Source organism: Doryrhamphus excisus, chromosome 1 (assembly GCF_030265055.1).
Source record: "Doryrhamphus excisus isolate RoL2022-K1 chromosome 1, RoL_Dexc_1.0, whole genome shotgun sequence".
Lineage (NCBI taxonomy): Eukaryota > Metazoa > Chordata > Actinopteri > Syngnathiformes > Syngnathidae > Doryrhamphus > Doryrhamphus excisus.
This window is the reverse complement of record NC_080466.1, coordinates 43935001-43957820: the sequence shown is the minus strand read 5'-3', so window position 1 is coordinate 43957820 and position 22820 is coordinate 43935001. Positions and strand designations below refer to the sequence as shown.

At 43.7% G+C, this 22820-nt stretch overlaps 3 protein-coding genes across 5 annotated transcripts in view; 1 reads left to right on the top strand and 2 right to left on the bottom strand.

Annotated features, from left to right (window-relative positions):
• Window positions 1-7213: 7213 nt before the first annotated feature.
• taf4a (TAF4A RNA polymerase II, TATA box binding protein (TBP)-associated factor) lies at window positions 7214-15501 on the bottom strand. Of its 2 annotated transcripts, none has more exons than XM_058086810.1 (16): window positions 15050-15501; window positions 14041-14836; window positions 13334-13467; window positions 12886-13005; window positions 12589-12672; window positions 11767-11889; window positions 11588-11677; window positions 11279-11491; window positions 11061-11202; window positions 10864-10966; window positions 10527-10696; window positions 10307-10437; window positions 8721-8846; window positions 8336-8392; window positions 8147-8269; window positions 7214-7808 (listed from the first exon to the last, which is right to left on the bottom strand). In XM_058086810.1, the coding sequence occupies exons 2-16, from the start codon at window positions 14594-14596 to the stop codon at window positions 7650-7652; spliced, it is 2331 nt and encodes a 776-aa protein (XP_057942793.1). In that variant the 5' UTR covers window positions 14597-14836; window positions 15050-15501; the 3' UTR covers window positions 7214-7649. The 2 variants fall into 2 exon arrangements, with proteins under 2 accessions (XP_057942793.1, XP_057942796.1); XM_058086813.1 differs by having other exon boundaries at window positions 15148-15501.
• LOC131138145 (protein LSM14 homolog B-like) lies at window positions 15260-18302 on the top strand. 2 transcript variants are annotated; one of them, XM_058086836.1, is made up of 8 exons: window positions 15260-16166; window positions 16231-16394; window positions 16469-16598; window positions 16666-16848; window positions 17044-17121; window positions 17197-17333; window positions 17404-17533; window positions 17605-17748. In XM_058086836.1, the coding sequence occupies exons 1-7, from the start codon at window positions 16040-16042 to the stop codon at window positions 17524-17526; spliced, it is 942 nt and encodes a 313-aa protein (XP_057942819.1). In that variant the 5' UTR covers window positions 15260-16039; the 3' UTR covers window positions 17527-17533; window positions 17605-17748. The 2 variants fall into 2 exon arrangements, with proteins under 2 accessions (XP_057942819.1, XP_057942811.1); XM_058086828.1 differs by having other exon boundaries at window positions 15267-16166; window positions 17197-17337; window positions 17605-18302.
• Window positions 18303-20461: 2159 nt separating this feature from the next.
• Window positions 20462-22820, bottom strand: part of LOC131141616 (dysbindin-like) — an 11492-nt gene continuing 9133 nt past the window's right edge. Inside the window, exons 2-5 of the mRNA XM_058091609.1 lie at window positions 21443-21595; window positions 21225-21368; window positions 20906-21154; window positions 20462-20729 (exon numbers count right to left, since the gene is read on the bottom strand). Of these exons, the coding sequence (XP_057947592.1) occupies window positions 20686-20729; window positions 20906-21154; window positions 21225-21368; window positions 21443-21595 (590 nt within the window). The 3' untranslated portion in view covers window positions 20462-20685. The remainder of the gene's footprint in view (window positions 20730-20905; window positions 21155-21224; window positions 21369-21442; window positions 21596-22820) is intronic.

The following is a 22820-nucleotide window of genomic DNA, read 5'->3' as shown; positions in this document are numbered from 1 at the left end:
TGGATGTGGAACAGTGAAACATGTTCCATTCCAGGTTGGAATTGGATGTGGAACAGTGAAACATGTTCCATTCCAGGCTGGAATTGGATGTGGAACAGTGAAACATGTTCCATTCCAGGCTGGAATTGGATGTGGAACAGTGAAACATGTTCCATCCCAGCCTGGAATTGGATGTGAAACACTGAAACATGTTCCATTCCAGGCTGGAATTGGATGTGGAACAGTGAAACATGTTCCATTCCAGGCTGGAATTGGATGTGAAACAGTGAAACATGTTCCATTCCAGCCTGGAATTGGATGTCAAACAGTGAAACATGTTCCATTCCAGGCTGGAATTGGATGTGAAACAGTGAAACATGTTCCATTCCAGGCTGGAATTGGATGTGAAACAGTGAAACATGTTCCATTCCAGCCTGGAATTGGATGTGAAACAGTGAAACATGTTCCATTCCAGGTTGGAATTGGATGTGGAACAGTGAAACATGTTCCATTCCAGCCTGGAATTGGATGTGAAACAGTGAAACATGTTCCATTCCAGCCTGGAATTGGATGTGGAACAGTGAAACATGTTCCATTCCAGGTTGGAATTGGATGTGAAACAGTGAAACATGTTCCATTCCAGGCTGGAATTGGATGTGGAACAGTGAAACATGTTCCATTCCAGGTTGGAATTGGATGTGGAACAGTGAAACATGTTCCATTCCAGGCTGGAATTGGATGTGGAACAGTGAAACATGTTCCATTCCAGGTTGGAATTGGATGTGGAACAGTGAAACATGTTCCATTCCAGGTTGGAATTGGATGTGAAACAGTGAAACATGTTCCATTCCAGCCTGGAATTGGATGTGGAACAGTGAAACATGTTCCATTCCAGGCTGGAATTGGATGTGGAACAGTGAAACATGTTCCATCCCAGGTTGGAATTGGATGTGAAACAGTGAAACATGTTCCATTCCAGGTTGGAATTGGATGTGAAACACTGAAACATGTTCCATTTCAGCCTGGAATTGGATGTGAAACAGTGAAACATGTTCCATTCCAGGTTGGAATTGGATGTGAAACAGTGAAACATGTTCCATTCCAGGCTGGAATTGGATGTGAAACAGTGAAACATGTTCCATTCCAGCCTGGAATTGGATGTCAAACAGTGAAACATGTTCCATTCCAGGTTGGAATTGGATGTCAAACAGTGAAACATGTTCCATTCCAGCTTGGAATTGGATGTGAAACACTGAAACATGTTCCATTCCAGGCTGGAATTGGATGTGGAACAGTGAAACATGTTCCATTCCAGGTTGGAATTGGATGTGAAACAGTGAAACATGTTCCATTCCAGCCTGGAATTGGATGTGGAACAGTGAAACATGTTCCATTCCAGGCTGGAATTGGATGTGGAACAGTGAAACATGTTCCATTCCAGCCTGGAATTGGATGTGGAACAGTGAAACATGTTCCATTCCAGCCTGGAATTGGATGTGAAACAGTGAAACATGTTCCATTCCAGCCTGGAAGAGAGTGTCTTCATCATGTCTTCATCATTTCGGTGAAATTCCTCCCCTCAGCCGCAGGTTAAATGTCTTCCAGGGAAAGCGACTCCGGTATTAAAGATGATTCTTTTCCACTTCACGAGTCGCACCCTGACGTCCTTTAGGGCACATTCCCATCTGCCCCCCCATGTCCCTCCGCCAGCCTCTCTCCAGGAGGACAGCCGAGCTGGGGATGAATAATAGATGTATAGCAAAGTCATTAGTAGAGATACATAATTGATCACCACACGTGTCCGGGATTATTCTTGTAAATGTTATGATGATATTACAGTAACATGACAGCGAGGAACGGCGAGCTTTCAGGTCGTCTGCTTGATGAAAGGCGATTAGTCACAGCGTGACATCAACGCTCTCGTGGAGTGTTGTTTTCTTTGTTCCGTGCAAAAGCACGATCCACGTTTCATGATGAAAGGTGCGTCATATATCATTCATTTGTGTCTTATATCATGTCTCCACTCGGTGCCTTTGCTGCATGCTAATTCATTCATATTCATGTTCTCAATGTGGTCACACTTAACGAGAAACACCTCTCGTTAAATGGGAACATGCAAACAAACATCCAACCCGAACCCGGGACACCCATCTCATGAGTGGCTGACCTGCATGCGAACCACTTGGACACAGTGCGGCCCTGGCGACAATCTTACTTAAAAATATTTGAGACCAGCTGCTCATAATGAACGACGACGCTGGCGATGATGAAAGTTGAGGTGCGGCGTCGCAAAGCTCAAGACGACGCGTCAAACTTTAAAGATGGTCTTCTGCTTTCCTTCCTTCGTCGACTCCATAATGGCGGCGTCATCACCTTTTCTGTTGCTCATTTCCTGTGAATGTGGCACCACCAGCAGGAAGTGCAGGGTAGCGTGTTGGGGGAGGGGGGGGGGGTCCGTTTCCCGGTATGACCCGTGTTAACACTGATGACTCCGTGAGTGACATAGTGGTTGGAGTTGATGACCCTCTGTTCGTCTGTGCCGTGTGGGTGGGTGTTTGTTTGCTAGCTGCTAGTAGCAAAGGAAAGAGCACTTCCTCGTTGAAGCTCTGCTCATTTCCTGCCCCCCCCCCACTATGTTGCATAATTCAGTTATGAATGAGTTATTACATTTACACAAGTACACACAATTATATAATAATTATTATTATATTAGTAATTAGCCTATTATTATTACTACCATCATTATTATTCTTCTGATTATTACTACTACTACTAGTAGTAGTAGTAGGCTAGTATTAGCCTGCTTATTAGCTTGCTTATTAGCTTGCTTATTAGCTTGCTTTTGCTCTATTATATGAAATTTGTATATTGATATTGATATAATGTTGTAAAATAGCAAATTTGAAAAATCAATAAAAAATATCAAATTATTTAGGGGGACTTAAGAACATTTTAGGGGGGCTGACACCTTAATAAAAAAGGCACATTTAATTGTAATTACCCCCCCCCCCCCCCCCCCTCCATCCCTGCCCCCACAAGACTACCCATATAATTATCCTATGGCAGTAATGTGATTACTGAGGGTAGTTTGGTGTAAATAAATCCCCCCCCCCACATTAGATTTCATCATTTCAATTAGAGGGGCTGAAGCCCCCCTAAAATAGGCCCAATGACGCCACTGTCTTGAGCCTCATGTTGTGTCCTGCGACTGCGTGGGTCGGTCTGGCATCCAACACCGCCACGTAAGACCAGGCTAGCGTGGGGACACATTCCCCATACGCTCAACACATTTTGGGACCTGCCCCATCCTGCAGCACACAGGCGATGACTTTGTAAGTGGGAAGGTTCCTCTCCTGCGGACCGCCACTGCCGCCGCCAGGCCCGATGCGGCTCCATTAAAGAGGGCAACAAGCTATTAACCCCCACATCAATACCTCGCAGGTGCGACTATACTTGCTAACCGTTCCAACAGCAGTCATAAACAGAGGTCCTATTATAGCATCTGCGGGCCAAAGCAAAGCGCCCGGCCGGACCTCGTGACAAAAGAGTACTCAAGTCAGCATTAACCCCGCTGCCACCAGGTCACGGACTCGCACACGCTGGAGCGGAGACGGACTTGTTAGGAGGCGCAAACACGCCCAAACCGCTGATGCATGCGGCTGAAAAAGTTCTTTTTCTTATCCTAATAAATGTGGTTAAAGGTCAGTGGGTTTGGGGATGATGAAATCACAGAACGCATCATTCTCGTGTCCATCTTTGATTATTTCAGTGTATTTGTCTCAGGTAGAAGAAATTAGCATTTTCTGGCTAATCTAAATGATTTTTATGGACGGTTATTTCTCCCTTTATGCCTTCCTGGTTCTTTGGGTCAGAGGTCAGTGGTCTCCCTCATCAATGAGGAAGTGAAAGTACACAAAGTCTATATAGCAGCCCCAGTATTTTTACGTCAGTCGTATGTAAGTGTTGTGCAACTGTGACTGTGCCAAGTCTAACCGTATTTTACAATACAATCTTTCCTCAGTGGCGACACTACTATGTATTATTCCGCCAACCTCGTACTCTTCATGCATGTTTTTATTCTTAGGGTGTAGCCTTTAGCCCAGGGGTGGGCAAACTACGGCCCGGGGGTCACATCCGGCCCGCCAAGTGTTTGAATACGGCCCGCCCAATCTTTCCAAAGTATTTCATTTAAACTCAACATACAACCTGGCATCATGGCCTGAGCCAACCTTTTGATGGTTGTATCAATTTCGTTGTTTGACATGGTCTGTTGTTTACAAAGTGCTCCTGAAAAAAGAGACACAAGCACATAATAATAATAAAAATTAAAATAATAATTATTATATTATAATTATAACTATTATGATTATTATATTTATTATATTAATGCTAATTATTATATTAATTATATATAATAATATTGTTATATTTGCATATTTTACATAATAATATAATAATTATTATTTTAATTTTATTGTAATTATTATAATATTTTATTATTTTTAAAATATTTAAATATAAATATAAAATAATAAATAATAATAGCAGATTGCATGACAATTTTACAGATACAATAATACCAGGTGGACTGTTACGTGTAAAATATATAGTCTGCCCCCCCCCCCCCCCCCTTCGTAAATTTTGTCATATCAATGCGGCCCGCGAGTCAAAACGTTTGCCCACCCCTGCTTTAGCCCCTCATGCTAACCCACCTGGGAAGTGTGAACCAACCTTAGCAAACTACAGACGTGCTGCTAATTTGATGATTGATGAATATTATGATTACGATTAAAGATAGAAAACACATTTCCAGAAATGGGTTGTGATTTCGTTGTGGTTTTGTTATGGATTTGTTGATAAAACCAATTAAAAACCATAACTCAATCATTACATCCTGAAACGTATCCCGGCAGAGCCGGTCCCACCAGGTTGTTGACTAATGGATAAAGTATAAGCCCACCCCGGGGTAGCAAAGAAAATGACATTTCCAAAGCAGTGGCTTTAATGTGTCAGAGTAAGGAGAGGGTGATGTTACTTCTCCCCGGTTCCCTCTGGCAAGCTCAGGGTGTTTACCCAACACCCTCAGGTGCAGTGACTGAGACGTCGCTAGGCAACCTCATCATCCCTGTTGCTGCACTGCCTACGGCGCTCAAGTGGGAGCTTATGTGGACTTAAGTCAGAGAGAGCAGCGCTGGAGAAGAGTGGAGGAGGGCTTACCGTGGAAAATATTGGACTGGCTGAGGGACAAGGGCGACGGCTTACCTGGACCACCGCGCCATCAAACAAACAATGGTGGGGGGGGGGCAATCATGATACATTTTAAAATTGGGCTGATAGTTCACAGTTTGGTTTTCTCGCTTTTCTTTAAAATAAAAACATTTGTGTTATTGTGTCATTTCAACATTTAGTCCTTAAATCCTTCATTTTAACTGTTAGTAATTGGAGTTTTACAATATCAAATCAGCACTTTAGTCACACTAAAGGGTAGAAGAAGCCATAGCGCACTCATCAACATGGACATCACTGTCTTGGTGAAAATCCGATACCGGTCATTGTGACATAAGCTAACTGGCCCACAGCGGGAATGTTTTTTGTGCTGGGCTGAAAATGGCCTCCAAAAGGGCGTCCTTACCAATGAGGAATGATTCCCACAAATGTTGAGTGGTGATGTTGCTCATTCAGGCTGAGGAAGCCACATGAATGTGAGCGTGGATGTTTGGTTGTCTAAATTGGCTGACCCCCTGCCCCCCTAGTCCTGGGTGTACCCCGCCTGGTGCCAGAAGTCAGCTGGGATAGGCTCCAGCCTACCCCTGTGACCCTACTGAGGACAAGCTGAAATGCATGAATGGGTGGCTGTCATGTTTTCCATACAATGCTGCCCTCTGGTGGAGGATAACAAATATTATTTAGGCAAAACAGACAAGGAATTTACTGCAAAATGTTAATTTATTCAAAATGTTCAATAGATAAACATTATTTTTTTATACATGGGTCAATTCTTAAAATATGTAAAAGTTAATATGTAGCATTTACAAATATACACAACAGGTTTTTGAGTCATAGATTGTAAAAGATAAAGGGGAGATATAGCGTATGCGGGTGGAACAGATGACCGTGTACAGGTAGACGCTCTTCTTGGCATTATTCTAATGAATTTCAGACACATAAAAATGAAGTGATTTTAAGAAATAATAAAAAGCACTCACTCTCACACGGTGAAATCTACACACCCAAAGAGTTAAAAATCATTAGCAATTACATGGAGCGCAGTCAAATGCACATTTCCATTTGATATATAAATGAAATTGATAAATAAGTACACATTTCCTCCGGCGCATATTGAGTAAGTCAATACGGTGGGAGTATTGGGGCAGCAAGAAGAAGTTACAGCAGAAGAATATGGCTTATAGTTACAAAGGCAACTCAGTAGCTCACAGTTTGAATGCAAACTGCTGATCAAACTTTTAAGACCTGTTGAAAAATTGCAAGAATTTACATTTTTTTCACTGTTGGATGATAAGTAGAGCTCTGAAATGCAAAAAGAAGAAATGGGATGAAGCTAAATGTCATTAAAAGCAAATTAAAGTGGACTCAATGTGATTATCTGTCAGGTAGTCCTCTCCGTGGCAAAGGCAAACGTTGCCTGACTTTGAAGGTCAGATAGTTGAGCTCCATTAGCAAGGCCTCTGAGGCTGGATGTTAGAAACAATCATTTTAAACTTCTTAAAAGATCCTGGAACCAAAAAGTCATGTAGTAGACCCTCCCACCCCCAAAAAAATGTCACTGGGCCACAGCCGCAAGATTCGACTTGATGCCTGTCAAGACACGAGGCGATCCTCGGAGGACAAGAAAGTTATTACCGTTGCCGAGTGGAACCAAAAATGTCTTCCGCGGCCTCGTCTCTTTCAACGCCAACCAAACGTGAGACGTTGAACGGTGGAAGAAAGTTGGATTCTCTGATGAGATAACATTCAACGTTAGCGACAGGACAAGAAGATCCCACCTGAGATGTTTCCGCTTTTTTCCTTCAACGGAACAATGGAGCTTCAGTTTGTGCAGGGGCGTCAAACGTGGAGATGTTGCAGGGGGGCATCCCTCCTGACTGAAGGGATGCGTGATGCCTTATTCCCAAATTGTACTTCTATTTTAGCAGTGTTTAAGTTTTTTGTGCTGGGGCCTGAAACTTTAGATCATCTGATGAACTTCCCATCTCAGCTGAAGGCTTGTTTACAATTGCCTCACTCCCCTTTGCTTTAGTGCATTGTGAGCCGTACTTAGAACCTCCCTAGGATCCAATAGTGCAAAATGTAAACACCTGCCATTGTTCCAACAGTCTTAAAAGCCTGACCAGGAGTGTATTACTAATTCCGTTAAGTAAAAGATCGTCATTTCCTAGAAAGTAGCAAGGTGGTTTCAGTGCTTCCGATTCTAATGCACACACCAAGAGTAAGAAAATGAATAACTAGCGAGTTACAGTGCATACTAACATTTGCAAAAAGCTTTTCCAGAAAGTCCATTGCTGCTCAGGAAAGGTCATTGAGTCCTTGGGGGGGAGGTAGAGAGTGATTCAATATATACAGTGATCTGACAACAAAGGGAAATCCAATAAGGGCCTCTTCTGCCCTCTCGTCACACACCAGACCCCCCGGCCTCCTATTGGACACCTTACCTATTTGAGAAAGCCCTTGTATAAGAAATAGGAGTTACTGGTAAATCTCTCGTTCTCCAAACAGAAGAGCAAGTCCCTGAGATTGACACGCGTGATGCGTTGCCGTGTGGGTCTGGATCCTGATGAACCGGCGCCTCCTGACACAGATGGAGACGATCCCTGCCAGGAGAGAGAAACCAGTATGTGCTCAACAAACTCGGCAAATGTTCGCCCTCTTGTGGGCAGATCAGGAGTATGTCAGTTGAGTTAGGACAAATTAGGACACTCAATGTAGAAAGCAAAACAAAACCCTAACCCCATGGCTTTAACAGGGACTACAGGAGGTAAGGTGGCCCCTCTGGAACATCACACCTTATGCACCCTAAACAAATTCATCCATCACCCAATAAATGAAGAAGAATTTGATCGTTTTTCCGGCACATCACAGTGGAAACGTAAGGAAGATCAGGGTTTACTGTTCTGGTAGACATGGTGGCTGGGACCGCAGTAAACATTACCTCCGCTACAGCAGAGGCGGAAGGCGAGTCCGGAATCTTCCTCTTCTTTCTCGGGCCGATGGCAGCCAAAGCAGTCAGATTAGCCTCCCTCTGTCTCATCTGGGCCAGCTCCTGCTGCTGCATCTGAGTGGAACACATGTTCCAGCACGGGCGTCAATCACGCGAATAAAAACAGACATCTTAACTCACCTCTTTTGCTTTCTGCTTCAAACGTAGCTGCTCTGGGTCTTCTTGACGAGCTCGAGACTGCAGTGGCAAAAACAAGAACCATTCACACACACGTACTGTCAGCACAAAGACCCGTGAGCGGGTTCGAGGCGACGAACAAAAATGTCGGATTTGTGTGTACCAGAAAACGTTGAGATGGAACATGTCCCAATCAACAAACTGTAACAATAGTAGGTCATTTTCATTTAGTAGTAGTCACAGGATGTGCGTGCTTCTACAAGTACTGCTAAAAGCGTTGACTGTAACATTACATTATGGACAGGTTGAAATAGTATTTGTGACCTTACGATGTCCAACAATGTCCTGAATTAGAGAGGCGAAGGCGACCGTGTCACCTTTGCTGTACCTTAGCGGCCTTTAAAAGGATCTCCCTCTCCTGCTCTTCCTTCCGCTGTTTCTCCAACTGGTCCAGCTGCTCAAAGAACTTCAGCTGAGCACGAACATCGCTGCTCTGTTCATGGTTGTCCTCCTCCTGCCAGCAGAGTGGTAATTACTAAATAGTGAAATAAGAGCACTGACAACCATTTAAATGTTGGCTTCTACTTTACAAACGATATTTCTTTTTTTTTTTCCCTTTATTTGGGCAATTATGTGAAACATTACAGTGCATTTCTTACATCAATCAAAATATAACTTTCCATTATTTACATTTGTATTCAACTATCTGATCCCAAGCCCAAAAGGAGTAGGCTGAAGCAAAAGCTTATAAATGCCTAACCCTTTTTGCAGGATATAATCATGTTCATGCCACTGTCTTGTTTCCCCTGTTATTATTATCATTGTAATATTATTATTATTATTATTATCATTATTATCATTATTGTTATAATCTTTATCATTATTACCATCATTATAATCATCATTAATATTACCATTTTCATCATTATAGTTAAAAATTTTGTAATTTTTAATTATTTAATTTTACAAACATCATTGCTTGTAGAGTGCTGTATCATTTCATCTGTTATTTTCTGAAATCTGCAGTCTTTGTGTGTCAATTTATTAGCCCACTTTTTTGTGACATTTACTTATTTTCTGGATTACATGTGTCTAATCTTATGCATTAAAAAACAAGAAGTTGAGACCGTGTCTGGACAGGTGACCAACCCAAACATCAGTTTCTTCTTGTTAAACCCTACCTGAGGTTTTTAGACGTGTTTATTAGTTTGTGTGTGTCTCGTCTTGTGCATTAGGAAGCAAGGTTTTAGGTCAGTGCTCAAACCAATTTTTGAAGCAATGATGTCTTGCTGTCCATTATTACTATTTTTTGTAAAGTAATAATTAATGATAATAATAATGATAATCACTACCTCTATATTTATGCATGTTAGCCTAGGTACCTCTAACAATTTATAGTTACAAAGGTATTAAGGTAATATTCTTACATTTCTCATATCAGTCAATCACAGATTCCAGCAGAGATGACAAGACAGTAGAATGTAGTAGAATCACTATTAAAATACCATTCCCATTTCCTGAATGTCCTTCTGCCAACAGACGGGTAACAGCAACAGAACTGCAACAAATGCAAGTTTGTGCATGCAAACGAGACGGACCAACCTGGGAGTTCAAACATTTATTCTATAGCACTCACGGGCGGGCTGGAGCCTATTCCAGCTGACTTTTGGGCAAGAGGCAGGGTACACCATAAAACATACAAATGTTATGCAAATGTTCCAAACGCAGGCAAATACTCCAAACCAGAAGGTCTGAGCTGGATTACGACCACAACTGATGATGTGCTAACAACACTGCCACCAGCCAGCCAGGTTCAATGAATATATAATAAATATTATAAATATTGACTGCATGCTAAAAAAAATATGTTGAGTCTGAGCAAGAATGTTTCACAAGTGTAATAATAATACGATCTGATTCTAGATGATAGGGGACCAGGGACCGACTATGAATGCAATAAACCTATGAACAAACCTTGAAATTGCCGTTTTTCTGCTGGGCCACGAGTGAAACCCTTTCCACCAGATCACGGAGTCGCTGCTGAGTGGCGTGTGAGACGAAATTGATCACCTCTGAACTGAAGTCCGTCACGCCAAACCTGCGACCTGGAGGGGAAGCGCTGTTAGGTTCCACTCTCAACATCATGAGGAGGAGCGCAAGTTAGTGAGAACGTATGAGCACATCAATGTCTCACCAATCTCCAGCATTCTCCTCTGCAACACGGCACAGGAAATAAAAGCCTCGTCCTTACAGGAACGTGTCACCGCTCCTACGAGTCCTGAATTGGTTGCTAGGATGTTGGCACTTTCCTCGGATAGATTTACTCCAGCCATGGACGCTACATCATTAATGTCATCGTCCTCTCTGCGAAAACACATGCAGACTGATGAATGCACATCCAAATCCCCCAGGTTGGAAAAACTCTGATGCTTAACCAACACACGTGTAGATAGTTAGTTTGGTGCAGGGACCATGGAGATCAAAAAGTTAGTAACCAGGTGAAAATATCAGAACACCACCATGACACTTACTTGAAAGTACTGCCCGCTTCTTTCAGCCTATTCTTTTGAGCTAGAGCCAGGACTGCAGGCGAGCTCTGCCTACAAACAGGTGACCCCTCGGACTTCACGGGAACTGCCAGAAACAGAGCAGACGTTCTACATCAGAAGCCACCTTCATGGGGGGAAAGCATGTACTGGACACACTCAGCAAGGCGTGATCTCCTTACACTGCTGCAGCTCCTTCAGCTGGACCTGCGGCTGTCCCAGCACGATGCGACCAGGGGCCTGATGCCTGAGATTCACCATGGGGGACACTGCTAATGGGACCTGAGGTCTCAGCACTGCTCTCTGATGCTGAGGCTGGAGAACCTAGAGAGAGTTAAGATGATTATTACTTTAAAAAGTAATTCTACAGTTGAGTTTGTAACGTGTGGCAGATATCTACAAGTGACGGAGTCTGTCCGGGCTTGCTGGCGTTCGTCTGAAGCTGGGGTCTGTTGATCTGAGCTGTGAGCCGAGGAGCATGGCTACTCAGTACCACTGTGGTGGGGCTTGGTGAGGAGGACACGGCAGGACTGGATGCTGGCTGGGGAAGCTGACTCTGCTGGATGAAGGCAGCTGAGTCTGGGGTAAGTTGCCTCAAGGCAGGAAGATTTTTCTGCAGAGAAAATGGAAAATATTGTTAGCTACAATCACCCAAAGCTGCTTGTAGCAAAGTTAGAGACATTTACTGAACATGAAGACGGATGCGTACCTCAAGGAAAGGCACGAGGTATGGTTGTGGCGAGGAGTTGAGCTCTTTATATAGTCTGCTGGTGAATTCCTCAGCTTCCAGTTTATTCTCCTGACCAAACATAAAGAAGACGAGAAATTGCCAAAGAGAACAATGACATGTTCATACCATACACTCCTCCCACAGGGCCTGTCACTCACCAGCAGGTCTTTAACCAGCTGTTTCACACTGGCTGCAGCCTCGCTTGATCGCTTGCCAGTACAAGTCAGCTTGATCAGCGTAGACAGGAAGTTCCGACATTTGTTGACATTTTCCATTGTCTCCTAACAGGATTCATTAAGGATTAATTAAAAAGATTCATTGAGATTGGGTTTGACTTTGTTTTGCAGGAAGATACATTTGCTATACATCGTACAACATGTTTGTTTTTATCTTTTTAGTCATATTTTCTGCTCTTGGTCTTCAGTTTTTTAACTCCAGTGTTATGTTTTATCTTTTAGTCCTATTTTATGCTCTTAGTCTTTAGCTTCTAACTCCAGTGTTTGGCTGTTTGGGTATGCTGAGGGGGTGCCATCCTTGGGTCCCTTCGATACGGCCGGCTGGGGTTCCTCCCTTTAATGTGGGGGTCCGCCCGTCTAACGGAGTCGGAGGGCCCAGGTGCTGGTCCTCCGATGGCACGGCCTGCAGCTCCTCCCAGTGTGGACGGCCCCAAAGGTGGCGTTTCCTTGTTCCTCAGTACCATGCCATGTCTCCCTACTGTGTGTGATTGTGTGCTTGCGTGTGTGTGTGTGCGTGTGTGGGTCTAGTATGGAGGGTGGGAAGGAGGGGCTTTCTTTTTGCTTCATTGTTTTCCTTTTTAATTGTGGAAATTGTTTTAATTCTGGAAAGCACTTTGTGTTGCATCTCCTTGCAGGAAAAGTGCTATACAAATAAAGTTGATTTGATTTTGATTTGATTTGAACATCAACTATCCTGTCATGAACACCACACCAGCTCTATCTCACCACGGTGACATGACTCACTTTACTCATTGTGACTGATGTAACTGTGGTCCCAGCTGTTTGAATCCTCTGGGTTATTCCGGGTACTGCCGTCCCCGCTGAACTCTAAAGAGAGGGAGAGAGCATGAATTATCGTCATTATTTCATCGACTTGTTTCATCTTGGAAAAATAAGGTGTGGAGACCTATGATAGTGATTAGCTAGTAATGTATATAGCTCAAAAAACAACAGTCATGTAACAAATGTTTACATTTTGTGATCAAATTTCAGGACTGCCAAATAAGCTTAAATAGCATTGAAACATTGACATGGGATTACCTGAAGAATAGGAGGCCTATGAAGAGTGGTGGTGGCAGGCAGTGTGGTCGGAGTCGGACAGCTCTGCCGGATAATGGTGGTGGGAGCTGTTGGCCTGCTGATGGTGGGATTTCCAGGAGCCTGTTAAAAGGCAGGAACAGAAACATATTCGTATGATATTGGTCATTGGTCATTTGGTCGTATGACATTATATTTCTACACCACTGTCTACCACTACCGCAATGTTAAGGGTGTGATGAACAAAGTGTAATAACATTGGTGTTCACTTACTTTTTAAGATGGTGTGTTTTTTGTTTTTTTTACTTTTTTTGTCTTTACATTGTCTTTTTGTTCTATTTTCCCATTGTTTATGTTTTTCCCCTAACATCCCACATCTTCAGACCATTAAAAAAATGGAGCTACTGGGCGCAAATGGCGCTATGGACAGACACTCCTGGTGTAAAATCACCTGGCCTGGAGACATGTTTGTCGGTGTGGCAGTCCGGGGAGCCATGCCTCCTTGCGCCTGTGCCTGCATCTGGGCCAGAGCCTGCTGAGGAATCATCAACAACTGCCCACTCTCACTGCGTACAAGCACCATCCCTGTAGCAAGTTCGAGAATATATTACAGGACTTTTTCAAGAGGAAACTATATGCTGTCAAGTTCATTTGGCAAATCAAAGATCTTAAAATATGATATGTGAATACAGATTAACATAATTTGACCTTCTGTCAACATTTGGTGGTACATGTCCAACTGTTCGGTACTTCAGTACTTTTTGCACAACAAGCAGCTGAACAGCATATGACACATCTGAACGGGTCTTCGCTGCAACCTACCGATGACACTGACACCTTGAGCTCGGTGGTCACCTCGCACCTTGCGAGAACATACCGTTTGATACTCACAATATCGATGGAATCCTTTATCAGGTGTCATAGTCTTGGTCTGATGATGTCAACATGTGTTGACATGTATTTGTGAATTTTGCGACTCCGTTCCTTGTCACAGAACAGCACGTTGTGCAAAAAGTACCAAAACTTTAAAAAGTTAGAATCGAGTGTTGAAAAGTTTAGTGAAAGTCCAAGAAAGTTGGCCTACATGTTAACTCCATGTTAGATTCATGCTGGGATTATGTGAGTATAGTGTGTGTGGAATCGGCATAGGACACTCACCGGGGGGAAGTTGGATGTTATGGATACTGGGCTGACCGGTGGATGGCAGAGGGAGCCTGGGCGACAATATCTGCTGCGTCAATGTTTGGATCCCACCTGGACCAGCAGCTCGAGGGGCATCTGAGGTGGCAACCTGCTGCTGTGGAGCCTGTATGGTGGAGGTGGAGGTGGGCTCTTCCTTGATGGTGCGCGCCACCGAGTTGAGCGACTGAATACCCGTCTGGCTGGTTGTCTTGGCAACCGCCACAGGTTTCTCGTCATTGTTCCCGTTTAGAGTCGGACCCGCTTGCACCGTGTGCACAGGAGGCCGAACCAGAGTCACAGTGGCTCCCGATGCCGGAGTCACGGTCGGAGTTGAGGCGATCACACCCTGCGAGTGGGGGACAGGAGTCTGGATGACAGTGGGGGCCACGACGGCAGCGCCGGGCCCCTTAGACAAAACGAGTCCAGCGCCACTGACAGTTGTGACAGATGTCATGGGACAGCTGCCGCTGCTACAACTTGTCGCTGTCGTCCCCACGGGAGGAACAGCGCTTCCTGAACTGTGACAGTTCATTCTTGGTGGTCGAAAAGTCCGCGCAGAGTCTGCGCCCACTTCCGCTTGACGAGTGAAGAGATAAGTCACTCCGACTCTGATAATGAGTGTTTTGTCAACGTCGTGTCCCGTGGTAAAGTCCGTCGACTAACCATGGGGGCGTCGTTACGTCGAGACCCCATTCGCTTAACTTTCCAACGAAGAAAGTGATGGGGCTACGCTTTGATACATGTACTCATCCCCCTGTCAGCTTGTTCCTTCCTGCACAGGGAGAGCAACACAGCGTTAGGCGTTATAGCGTACCTGCCTAGCTACCTTCTTGACCAAGTCCCAGCTGAATGTTTAACCGCTACAACCCATGAGTTACGTGTAATAACAACGTGTATCGTGCCTTCCCCAGTGGTTATTGTGAGGCGAGAACGGCGATGGTGAGTCTACAAAGCGTACAACATGACAAACTACGGCTTTATTCACCTCTGTGTGTAATTTAAGATCGTCCAGCAGACCAGGGACAGCCGCCATCTTTACTCTCCCGCGAGCGAGCGAGAAGTGACTACTCGTGAGGTACTTACCAAGTGACTCGCGCATGCGCTAACACACTGGGCGTCCTTGGTGGGGGCACTTAGCTGGGCTGTGATTGGCTGTTCCGGAGCGTATAAGGCGGTCCTAATGGCTTCAACTGTCATTCCAGAGGATTCGCTACCGGCTAAACACCGTCGGTGGTTTCCGAGTGTTTTCGCCGAGTAATGCGTCGAAAACGGCCAGCTCCAAATGTACAATCGCCCATTGTGACTTTTAGTGAATTTTCACTGTTTTTACAGAAGACGAAGGCTCCTTTTTCCGGATTAGAAGCACTGTAGAGTCGCGGTGCAAAGATGGCTGCACTGCTGTGGTTCGAAGTGAAGTTGCCGTTGAGAGGAGGCGGAGTGGGCGTCACACCCGCCCAGTAGAGGAAACACAGCTGTCAGTCTCCAGTGTGTGTGTGCGTGTACACAACCGAGGTCAATTCTTGTCCACGACAACACATAAATAAACAAATAGTTGTACATTTTAACAAGAATTTCACGCCTGTTTAAGAAGAGGCTGTTGCGTCACAAAGCGTGACAATACGGTATTGTTGTGTGATTTAATTGTGAGGGAATTGATCAGAAAACAATGCAAATCAATTGTTATAGACGCATACCATGTGAGTATGCATTTGTTGTGTGTGTGTCGGGCATAATGTTTACTCATATGGTATTTTAACTGCCTGGTATATTCCAAAATAAGTTAAATGCCCCCATTTATCGACACATCGGTGTACGCCAGTTGAGGAAAGAAGCCAACCCTTGTCAACCGCGTTGCGTCACTGCCGATCTTATAAATGACACAGGTGCGTTTAATAGTGCACCTTGCTGCTGATAAATGTCTGATGAGGAGTCTTGGCGCCTCTTTCGGTCTTTGTTTGCCTAAAGTGCTGGAAGCATGAGTGCCAGAGGTGGGACGCCGTACATCGGCAGCAAGATAAGTTTGATATCGAAAGCACAGATTCGTTATGAAGGTATATTGTCCTCCGTGGACACTGATAGGTCCACTGTTGCTTTAGCCAAAGGTAAGTTTCGATGTTGTGTCTTAAATTGTATCCAGCTGCAGTCACTCCATTTCATTTTAAACAGTTAAGGCCTATGGGACAGAGGACCGCCACACTGGCAGCCCGGTGCCGCCTAAAGATGAAATGTATGAATATATAATATTTCGAGGAAGTGACATAAAGGACATCACTGTGTCTGAACCAGCAAAGCCACATCACGGACCCCCCCGAGACCCTGCTATCCTACAGGTGTGTTTGGCTTTATCTCAAAACGGTTGTGGTTGAACTGAAAAAATGGTTACACTTCATTTTTGCCGTTAAAGTCGTCTCTCAGCAGCTCCTGTGGTGGCTACCACCCACGCTGGAGCCCCTACAGAGACTACAACTACCCTTACAATCCCATGGCGGCTGGCCCCCTACTCAACCAGCAGTACAACGCAGCGCTGGGTCTAGGTACAGCTTCTTGGGCTCCGGCCCTCCCAGTGTACTACGTGCGTCTTTCCCACAATGTGTCTCCCAGTTCCAGGATTCCACGGCATCCCCGCCAGAAGAGCCCCCATGGTTGAACAAGCTGTTCAGACCGTACCGTTGGCCAGCAATGCTCAGAAAAAAGGGAAGTCCTGGACCCAGCCGCAGGTCAAACCGGCTGCTCGCCCGCCCCAACGGTCTGGTCCCCAGGTTCAGAAAGAGAATGTACCCACCAGTAAGATTCAAACAGTTGCACATTTTTGTTCTGCGCATTACAGTCCACTTTGTTCTTTGGTTTTGCGTTCTGTGCATGTAATGCAGGGGGCGCTACAGAGGGCAGGACATTAGTTTGAATGTTGGCACCCCCTTTAACACCCAAGACCACAGTAGGTCACCCATCTGCATTCCTGTGACTCGTCTCGTCTTTTAGGTCAAACGGCCTCCCTTCCAACTCCAGGCAAGACTGAAGGCCAAAGCACGGACGCCGGCAAACAAAGAGCGAAACAAGGTATCGTCTGGAATGTTGCATTTATTGGCCGTTGGAGCAAAAGTAGCCCATTTGTCTTTCCTCTTGTACCAAAAGGAAGTCGCAGGTCCAGGAACCGCAGCAGAGGCCAGCTTCTTGTAAAAAACTCCAAGTCCACAACTTTGAAGTTTGAGTCGGATTTTGATTTTGAAACTGCAAATGCTCAGTTTAAAGACGATCTGACGAAGGAGATTGTAGGTATGTTCATGCAAATGCATCATTTGGAGATATTTAGCCACGCTAACGTTGGTCAACCTGATGCAGTGGAGAAGGAGGACCATGGGGATGCCCCCAAGGGCCCGTGTCCACAGGAAGAGGAGACTCCTGGGGGGGATAAGTACTACGACAAGACTAAGGGCTTCTTCGACAACATCTCCTCAGACATGAAGCCCAGGTGATAGTGCCGCCTTTTCTCCTTTGGTTCTGGTTTCCTGAGATGGTTGGTGATCGTTTGTGCGTTCCCAGGAGGACAACGTGGGCCGAGGAGAAAAAATTGAATATGGAGACTTTTGGAGTACCAGGCCGCTTCTTGAGAGGCAGAGGATTCCGGGGGCGGGCCCGCAGAGGGCAAAGCACGGCCGAGCAGCGACCCCTCCCAAAAATTGTGGGTGGGAGAGTATAAAGATTTTTGTTTTTTTGTAAATAGATTGTAATTTTCTACTTAAGTGCCTCCCCTTTTTCAATTTGAAGCACTAAGTGTTTTTGTTTATCCCAGTCGGCATTTATGGGAGTGTTGTACATTTTGTATTATCTATCATGGGAGAGAGATTTGTTTTAATGCAGCAGCTGTACACAAAGTATACATTGGTAGTTTAGCATGCAAAGTAAGACTTGTCCTGGAACGGCGCATCAGACATGCAATTTAATTTACTTTCTGTAGTTGTGGATGTTATGCTACCTGCTCGACTGTCCAAACTGGTCTTCAAGATGGTTTTTTATGTTCTTTATTTTCCCCGACCTGTAATGTTGAAACACTGAAGTTAAGTGGAACAGTTGCTATTAAATAAGTGGTTGGTAGAAACATTTCTCCTTGTCTCTGTGCAGCCAATGCCCATGCAAGAAGAAATATGGGGCGGAACCTTAAAATACTCAAAATACACCCTTCCACTTTTGGCCGGAATGTCGCTGATCAAAACCTGGGCACAATGTCATGGAGGACAATCTTTGATGCGCTAAATATCTGCTTTTCATCAGCTATTGTCATGAATTTGACATTTGCAATAAAAGTGATAGATTAGATACAACTCCAGAACCCTCCTGTCTCCAATTGCAGTTGCTCATGACAACAATGGTTAAATATGCATTACACGCTTATTTAATACATTTAAATGATAAAATGTATAGGTACTCTCCACTGATGAATGATAAAGATGGTCAGAACAGATCAGTCATCAGGCTAGTCCAGGGGTGGGCAAACTTTTGGACTCGTGGGTCGCACTGAGTTAACAAAACTGTGTGGGGGGGCCAGAATATATATTTTATAACACACACTATTTTCGCTTATAATTCTTACAGTCCACCTTGAATTATTTGTCTAATTTTATTTATTTAATTTAATTAATTATATTATATTATATATATTAATTGTATTATTATATATATTATATTTAATATATGATATTTTACATTTTTATTATTTTATTTATTTACTTATTTGTATATATTATTTGTATATATTTGTATTTGCTTATAATTCTAACAGTCCACCTAGAATTATTTGTCTAATTTTATTTATTTATTATATATTATATTTAATCTACATATTATATTTATATATAATTTATTATATATATTATAATTATATTATTATTATTAATTACATTATGTATCACTTATATTATATTTTTATATATTTATTATTTTATTTATGTACTTATTTGTATAATTCTATCTGTAAACGTGTCAGATTATTAGCTATATATTTTAAATATGTTCCATATATCCCTTTTTTCCAGAGCACTTTAAACATCAAACCACATCAAACTTGAATTTTACATAAAAAAAAATTAAAATTATTTTTATTGTTATTTTCTTTTACTGAAGAAGACATCCGACTTGCAAGTCATGTTGCCAGCATGTACATATGTTAAAAGTTAGAAAGCAACTGGGGGGCCGGATTCAAACACTTTAAACATCAGACCACATCAAACTACAAACTTGAATTTTACATTTAAAAAAATATATATATATATATATATTTTTTTTTTATTATAATTTATTTTTTGGCTGAATAAGACATCCGACTTGCAAGTCATGTTGCCAGCATGTATGTTAAAAGTTGGCGGGCCGGATTCAAACGCTTAGTGGGCCGTATGTGGCCCCCAGGCCGTAGTTTGCCCACCCCTGGGCTAGCCTTTAGCCTGGTCATCAGGCTAGCGCTACAACTACACTTCTGTCTGCCATGGCGCCATGTATATCTCGCAAGTGGTTATTTTTTAAATAGTCTAAATTTAAATGCATTTTTCGACCAACACGCCCACAAATGTGCAGGAACGTGAAAGCTGAATCGTGAGTATGCAGGATCCACGACAGCGTGATGGAGAAAGTGTCGACCAGCATCCAGCACAGGGCCACCATCAGTGCTTCTGGGGTTCTGGCACCTTGACGCCACTAGTAATTACACTCAGTCACGCTGAAGTTAGCAATTCTGTGCATGTCAGACATTTTTACATCATCAGGGATGCTGAGTGACACGGTACTTTAGCTGAGTAGTAGTTTTATGACCTGCTGTTATATTTGGCTTGCATAATATTGCTAGGAAGACCAGAGGAAGGACTAAGGACTAAGCCCTGCTTTGCCTTGAAATCCACCAGCATCTCCAAAGGCTGTGATGCTGATCATAGCGAGACCACGGCCATCCAGTCCTTGCATGTTCAATGTAACCCCTCCTTAGACAACATTTACTCTTACTCAAGGTATGAAAATAAAGATTGTTGGCCTGGATGTCGGTTATGTCATCTTCAGTCTTGACTTTAAATAACCTTGCAAAGCAACAACTGCAACGGCACGGTTGACCTCACAATTGTCTGGATGAATGGACAAACATTCCCACAAGCACAGTCCAACATCTTGTGGAAAATCTTCCCAGAAAGTGGGGGCCAGTTCCCTGTAGTACTAAAGCCGTTATTAAAGAATGAAGAATCATCAATAAAAAAAATATCTTCCCTGTCATCATCAAGCGCTCCCCATGCAAAACAATGGAGAAAGTCATTACTCTATGAAAGCGAAAGTGAAGAATTCTGGGAAATCGTTTTTAGGGCTTTTTCTTTAATATTCAACAAAGAACACAATCGGGAATACAACCATCATTAGGACATTTTAAAATACAAACGTGTTAAATAGTGTTAATGCTAAGGCCTATCATTCCATATTGCTGCAGCCAAACAGGAAGTTGGAACCATTTACTCCAATGCTGGCCAGCCCAAACCAATCGCTGGACTTTTCATCATGAGGAGCATTCGCCATCTACTGAAACTTGTCACGCATCAAATTGACGCAGCTGTATCCTGCATGGTGATCGGAAAAGCTTCTGTCAGGTTCCAAGTGTCAAGTTGGAAGATTTATGGTATTTCCCAGACTATACGCCACATCTGAAAATGCATCAAAAATATAGAAATTAAAAGTCCAAGACTCCCTCCTCCCAAAATAGTGAAGGCTCTCAGCAGTGATAAGTGTATTGTGTAGATTATACTCATAAGTCTTATGACTGCAGGTGGTGGTGGGGGGGGGGGGGTGTCATGCCAGCCTCCACCTTACAAAGTCACACCTTTCACCGCCTCCGTCTTAGTCTTAGTCTTCAGGGACGCTACTGTCCGCTTTACGGCGCTGCTGTGGGCGCCGTGATTATCCGCCACCGCCGCCCCACACGTCTTTTCGATGTTGGCATTGTTAGTCTGACTGTCACAGGAGGAGTTTGAAGACGACGAGGATGTGCGAGATCTCAGGTCAAGACCCTGAACGCCAAGTGGAAAGAGTCCATTAGTGATTGTTCCCTCGGGGTTGTTGTTTCCGTTCCCTGAAAGTCAAAAAGAAAACATGTTAGATCCGCATTTGGGATGCTTTTATGTTCCCAGCCATTCCTTTACCGGGCATTGTGGAGTTCAGGAGGTTGTCTTCCACCCCGGAACTCAAGAAGACATCCACAGCCTCCTGGTCAGAGATGTCAATCAGCTCCATCTGGTCTAGCAAGTCCACATTCACCTCCATAGACGAGATGCTCCCAATGGGGGCTGCAAGGAGAGCATTGGGTGCATTAGGTCCACGTGTGAGAAGCTGGGCGAAAGATGCCGCCATGCCAGCTCACGTCTGGCGTAGTCTCGAATGGAGAGGTGTGCCGAGGACAGGAAGACGTCCACATCATGCTGGAAGATCTCCTCAAAGAAACGCTGTCTCTCTCGAAGTTTCAGCTGCTGGGCTGCGTCCATCTCCGGAATCCTCTGGCCGCATTCTGGCTCGGCTGGAGATAGCATACATCATGGCGGATATAAAGCTGTGTCTGGTCATGTGATGCAGAGGCAGCCAATCCAACACTGCCGGCCCAAAGAAGGGTCACCACCTGGATTTCATTACACAAATGGCTGAAATCCTCCCATTGGATAATCACATGTGGTACTGGGACTGGTCAGTGGATGCCAGCTCATTCAAGGTTGTTCATCTGCTTCAGAATGGGGTCACCTTATCAGAGTGGTAATCGGGTGAAGAACTGTCCAACAAATTATTAAAAAGTGGAAGGATGGCTGCAAATTCCCTGTCATCAATACAACATCTCATGAATAATTAATGACTATTTATTTATCCCGGCAGCGTATCACATACATGGATCCTCTACCGCAGCAATCAACTGATGTTCTGAACGAGGTACTTCACTTCTGAATTACTAACAAAGCTCCATTCCAACAGGTACTGTGAACTCCAGCCTCATTGTAATGTCACACAGACACCAGAAGGGGGTGACATTGAGTATAAAGTGGACTGTAATGGGAGGTGCAGGTCTTAACTTCTTTTAATTTTAATGTATCTTTTCCTCTGTTTACTTGCTTTTATTCAACTCCATTCTTCTGTAAAGTGTCTTTGAGTATTTTGAAAAGTGCTATACAAATAAAATATATTATTATTATATTATTATTAACTCTTGTGTGCTGAGAGTCTTGTTGTTCTCTTTGACTTTAGGGGTCATCATAGCAAGTCCCGGAACACCCCTTCCCACCTTTGGCTTTGGGACCACAGCTACACTAACAATGGCTGGGGTTATTATTATTAAGTTATTATTATTATCAAAGTAGTAGACAATTAAATCTGAATGGTGGTACCAAAAACGTATTTTTATTAATTCATTCATTTTCTACTGCTTATCCTCACGAGGGCCACGGGGGCTGCTGGAGCCTATCCCAGCTGTCTTTGGGCGAGAGGCGGGGTACACCCTAGAGTACCCGGAGAAAATCCACACATGCACGGGAGAACATGCAAACTCCTGTGAGGTCTGCGCGCTAACCACTCGACCGCCGTGCCGCCCCTTGTATTATTATTATTATTATTATTATTATTATTATTATTATTATTATTATTATTATTATTATTATTATTATTATTATTGTTGTTGTTGTTGTTGTTGTTGTTGTTGTTGTTGTTGTTATTATTATTATTGTTGTTATTGTTATTATTGTTGTTATTGTTGTTGTTAT

What these genes read in the sequence shown, in the direction of transcription:
- taf4a (XM_058086810.1), bottom strand. Translation starts at nt 14,596, where the DNA reads ATGAACTGTCACAGTTCAGGAAGCGCTGTTCCTCCCGTGGGGACGACA. An exon ending in CATCAGTCACAATGAGTAAA is followed by an intron (nt 11,890 to 12,588) that starts GTGAGTCATGTC and finishes GAATCCTGTTAG; the next exon opens with GAGACAATGGAAAATGTCAA. An exon ending in GAGGAGAATGCTGGAGATTG is followed by an intron (nt 10,438 to 10,526) that starts GTGAGACATTGA and finishes CTTCCCCTCCAG; the next exon opens with GTCGCAGGTTTGGCGTGACG.
- LOC131138145 (XM_058086828.1), top strand. Translation starts at nt 16,040, where the DNA reads ATGAGTGCCAGAGGTGGGACGCCGTACATCGGCAGCAAGATAAGTTTG. An exon ending in GAAAGAGAATGTACCCACCA is followed by an intron (nt 16,849 to 17,043) that starts GTAAGATTCAAA and finishes CTCGTCTTTTAG; the next exon opens with GTCAAACGGCCTCCCTTCCA. An exon ending in TCCTCAGACATGAAGCCCAG is followed by an intron (nt 17,534 to 17,604) that starts GTGATAGTGCCG and finishes GTGCGTTCCCAG; the next exon opens with GAGGACAACGTGGGCCGAGG.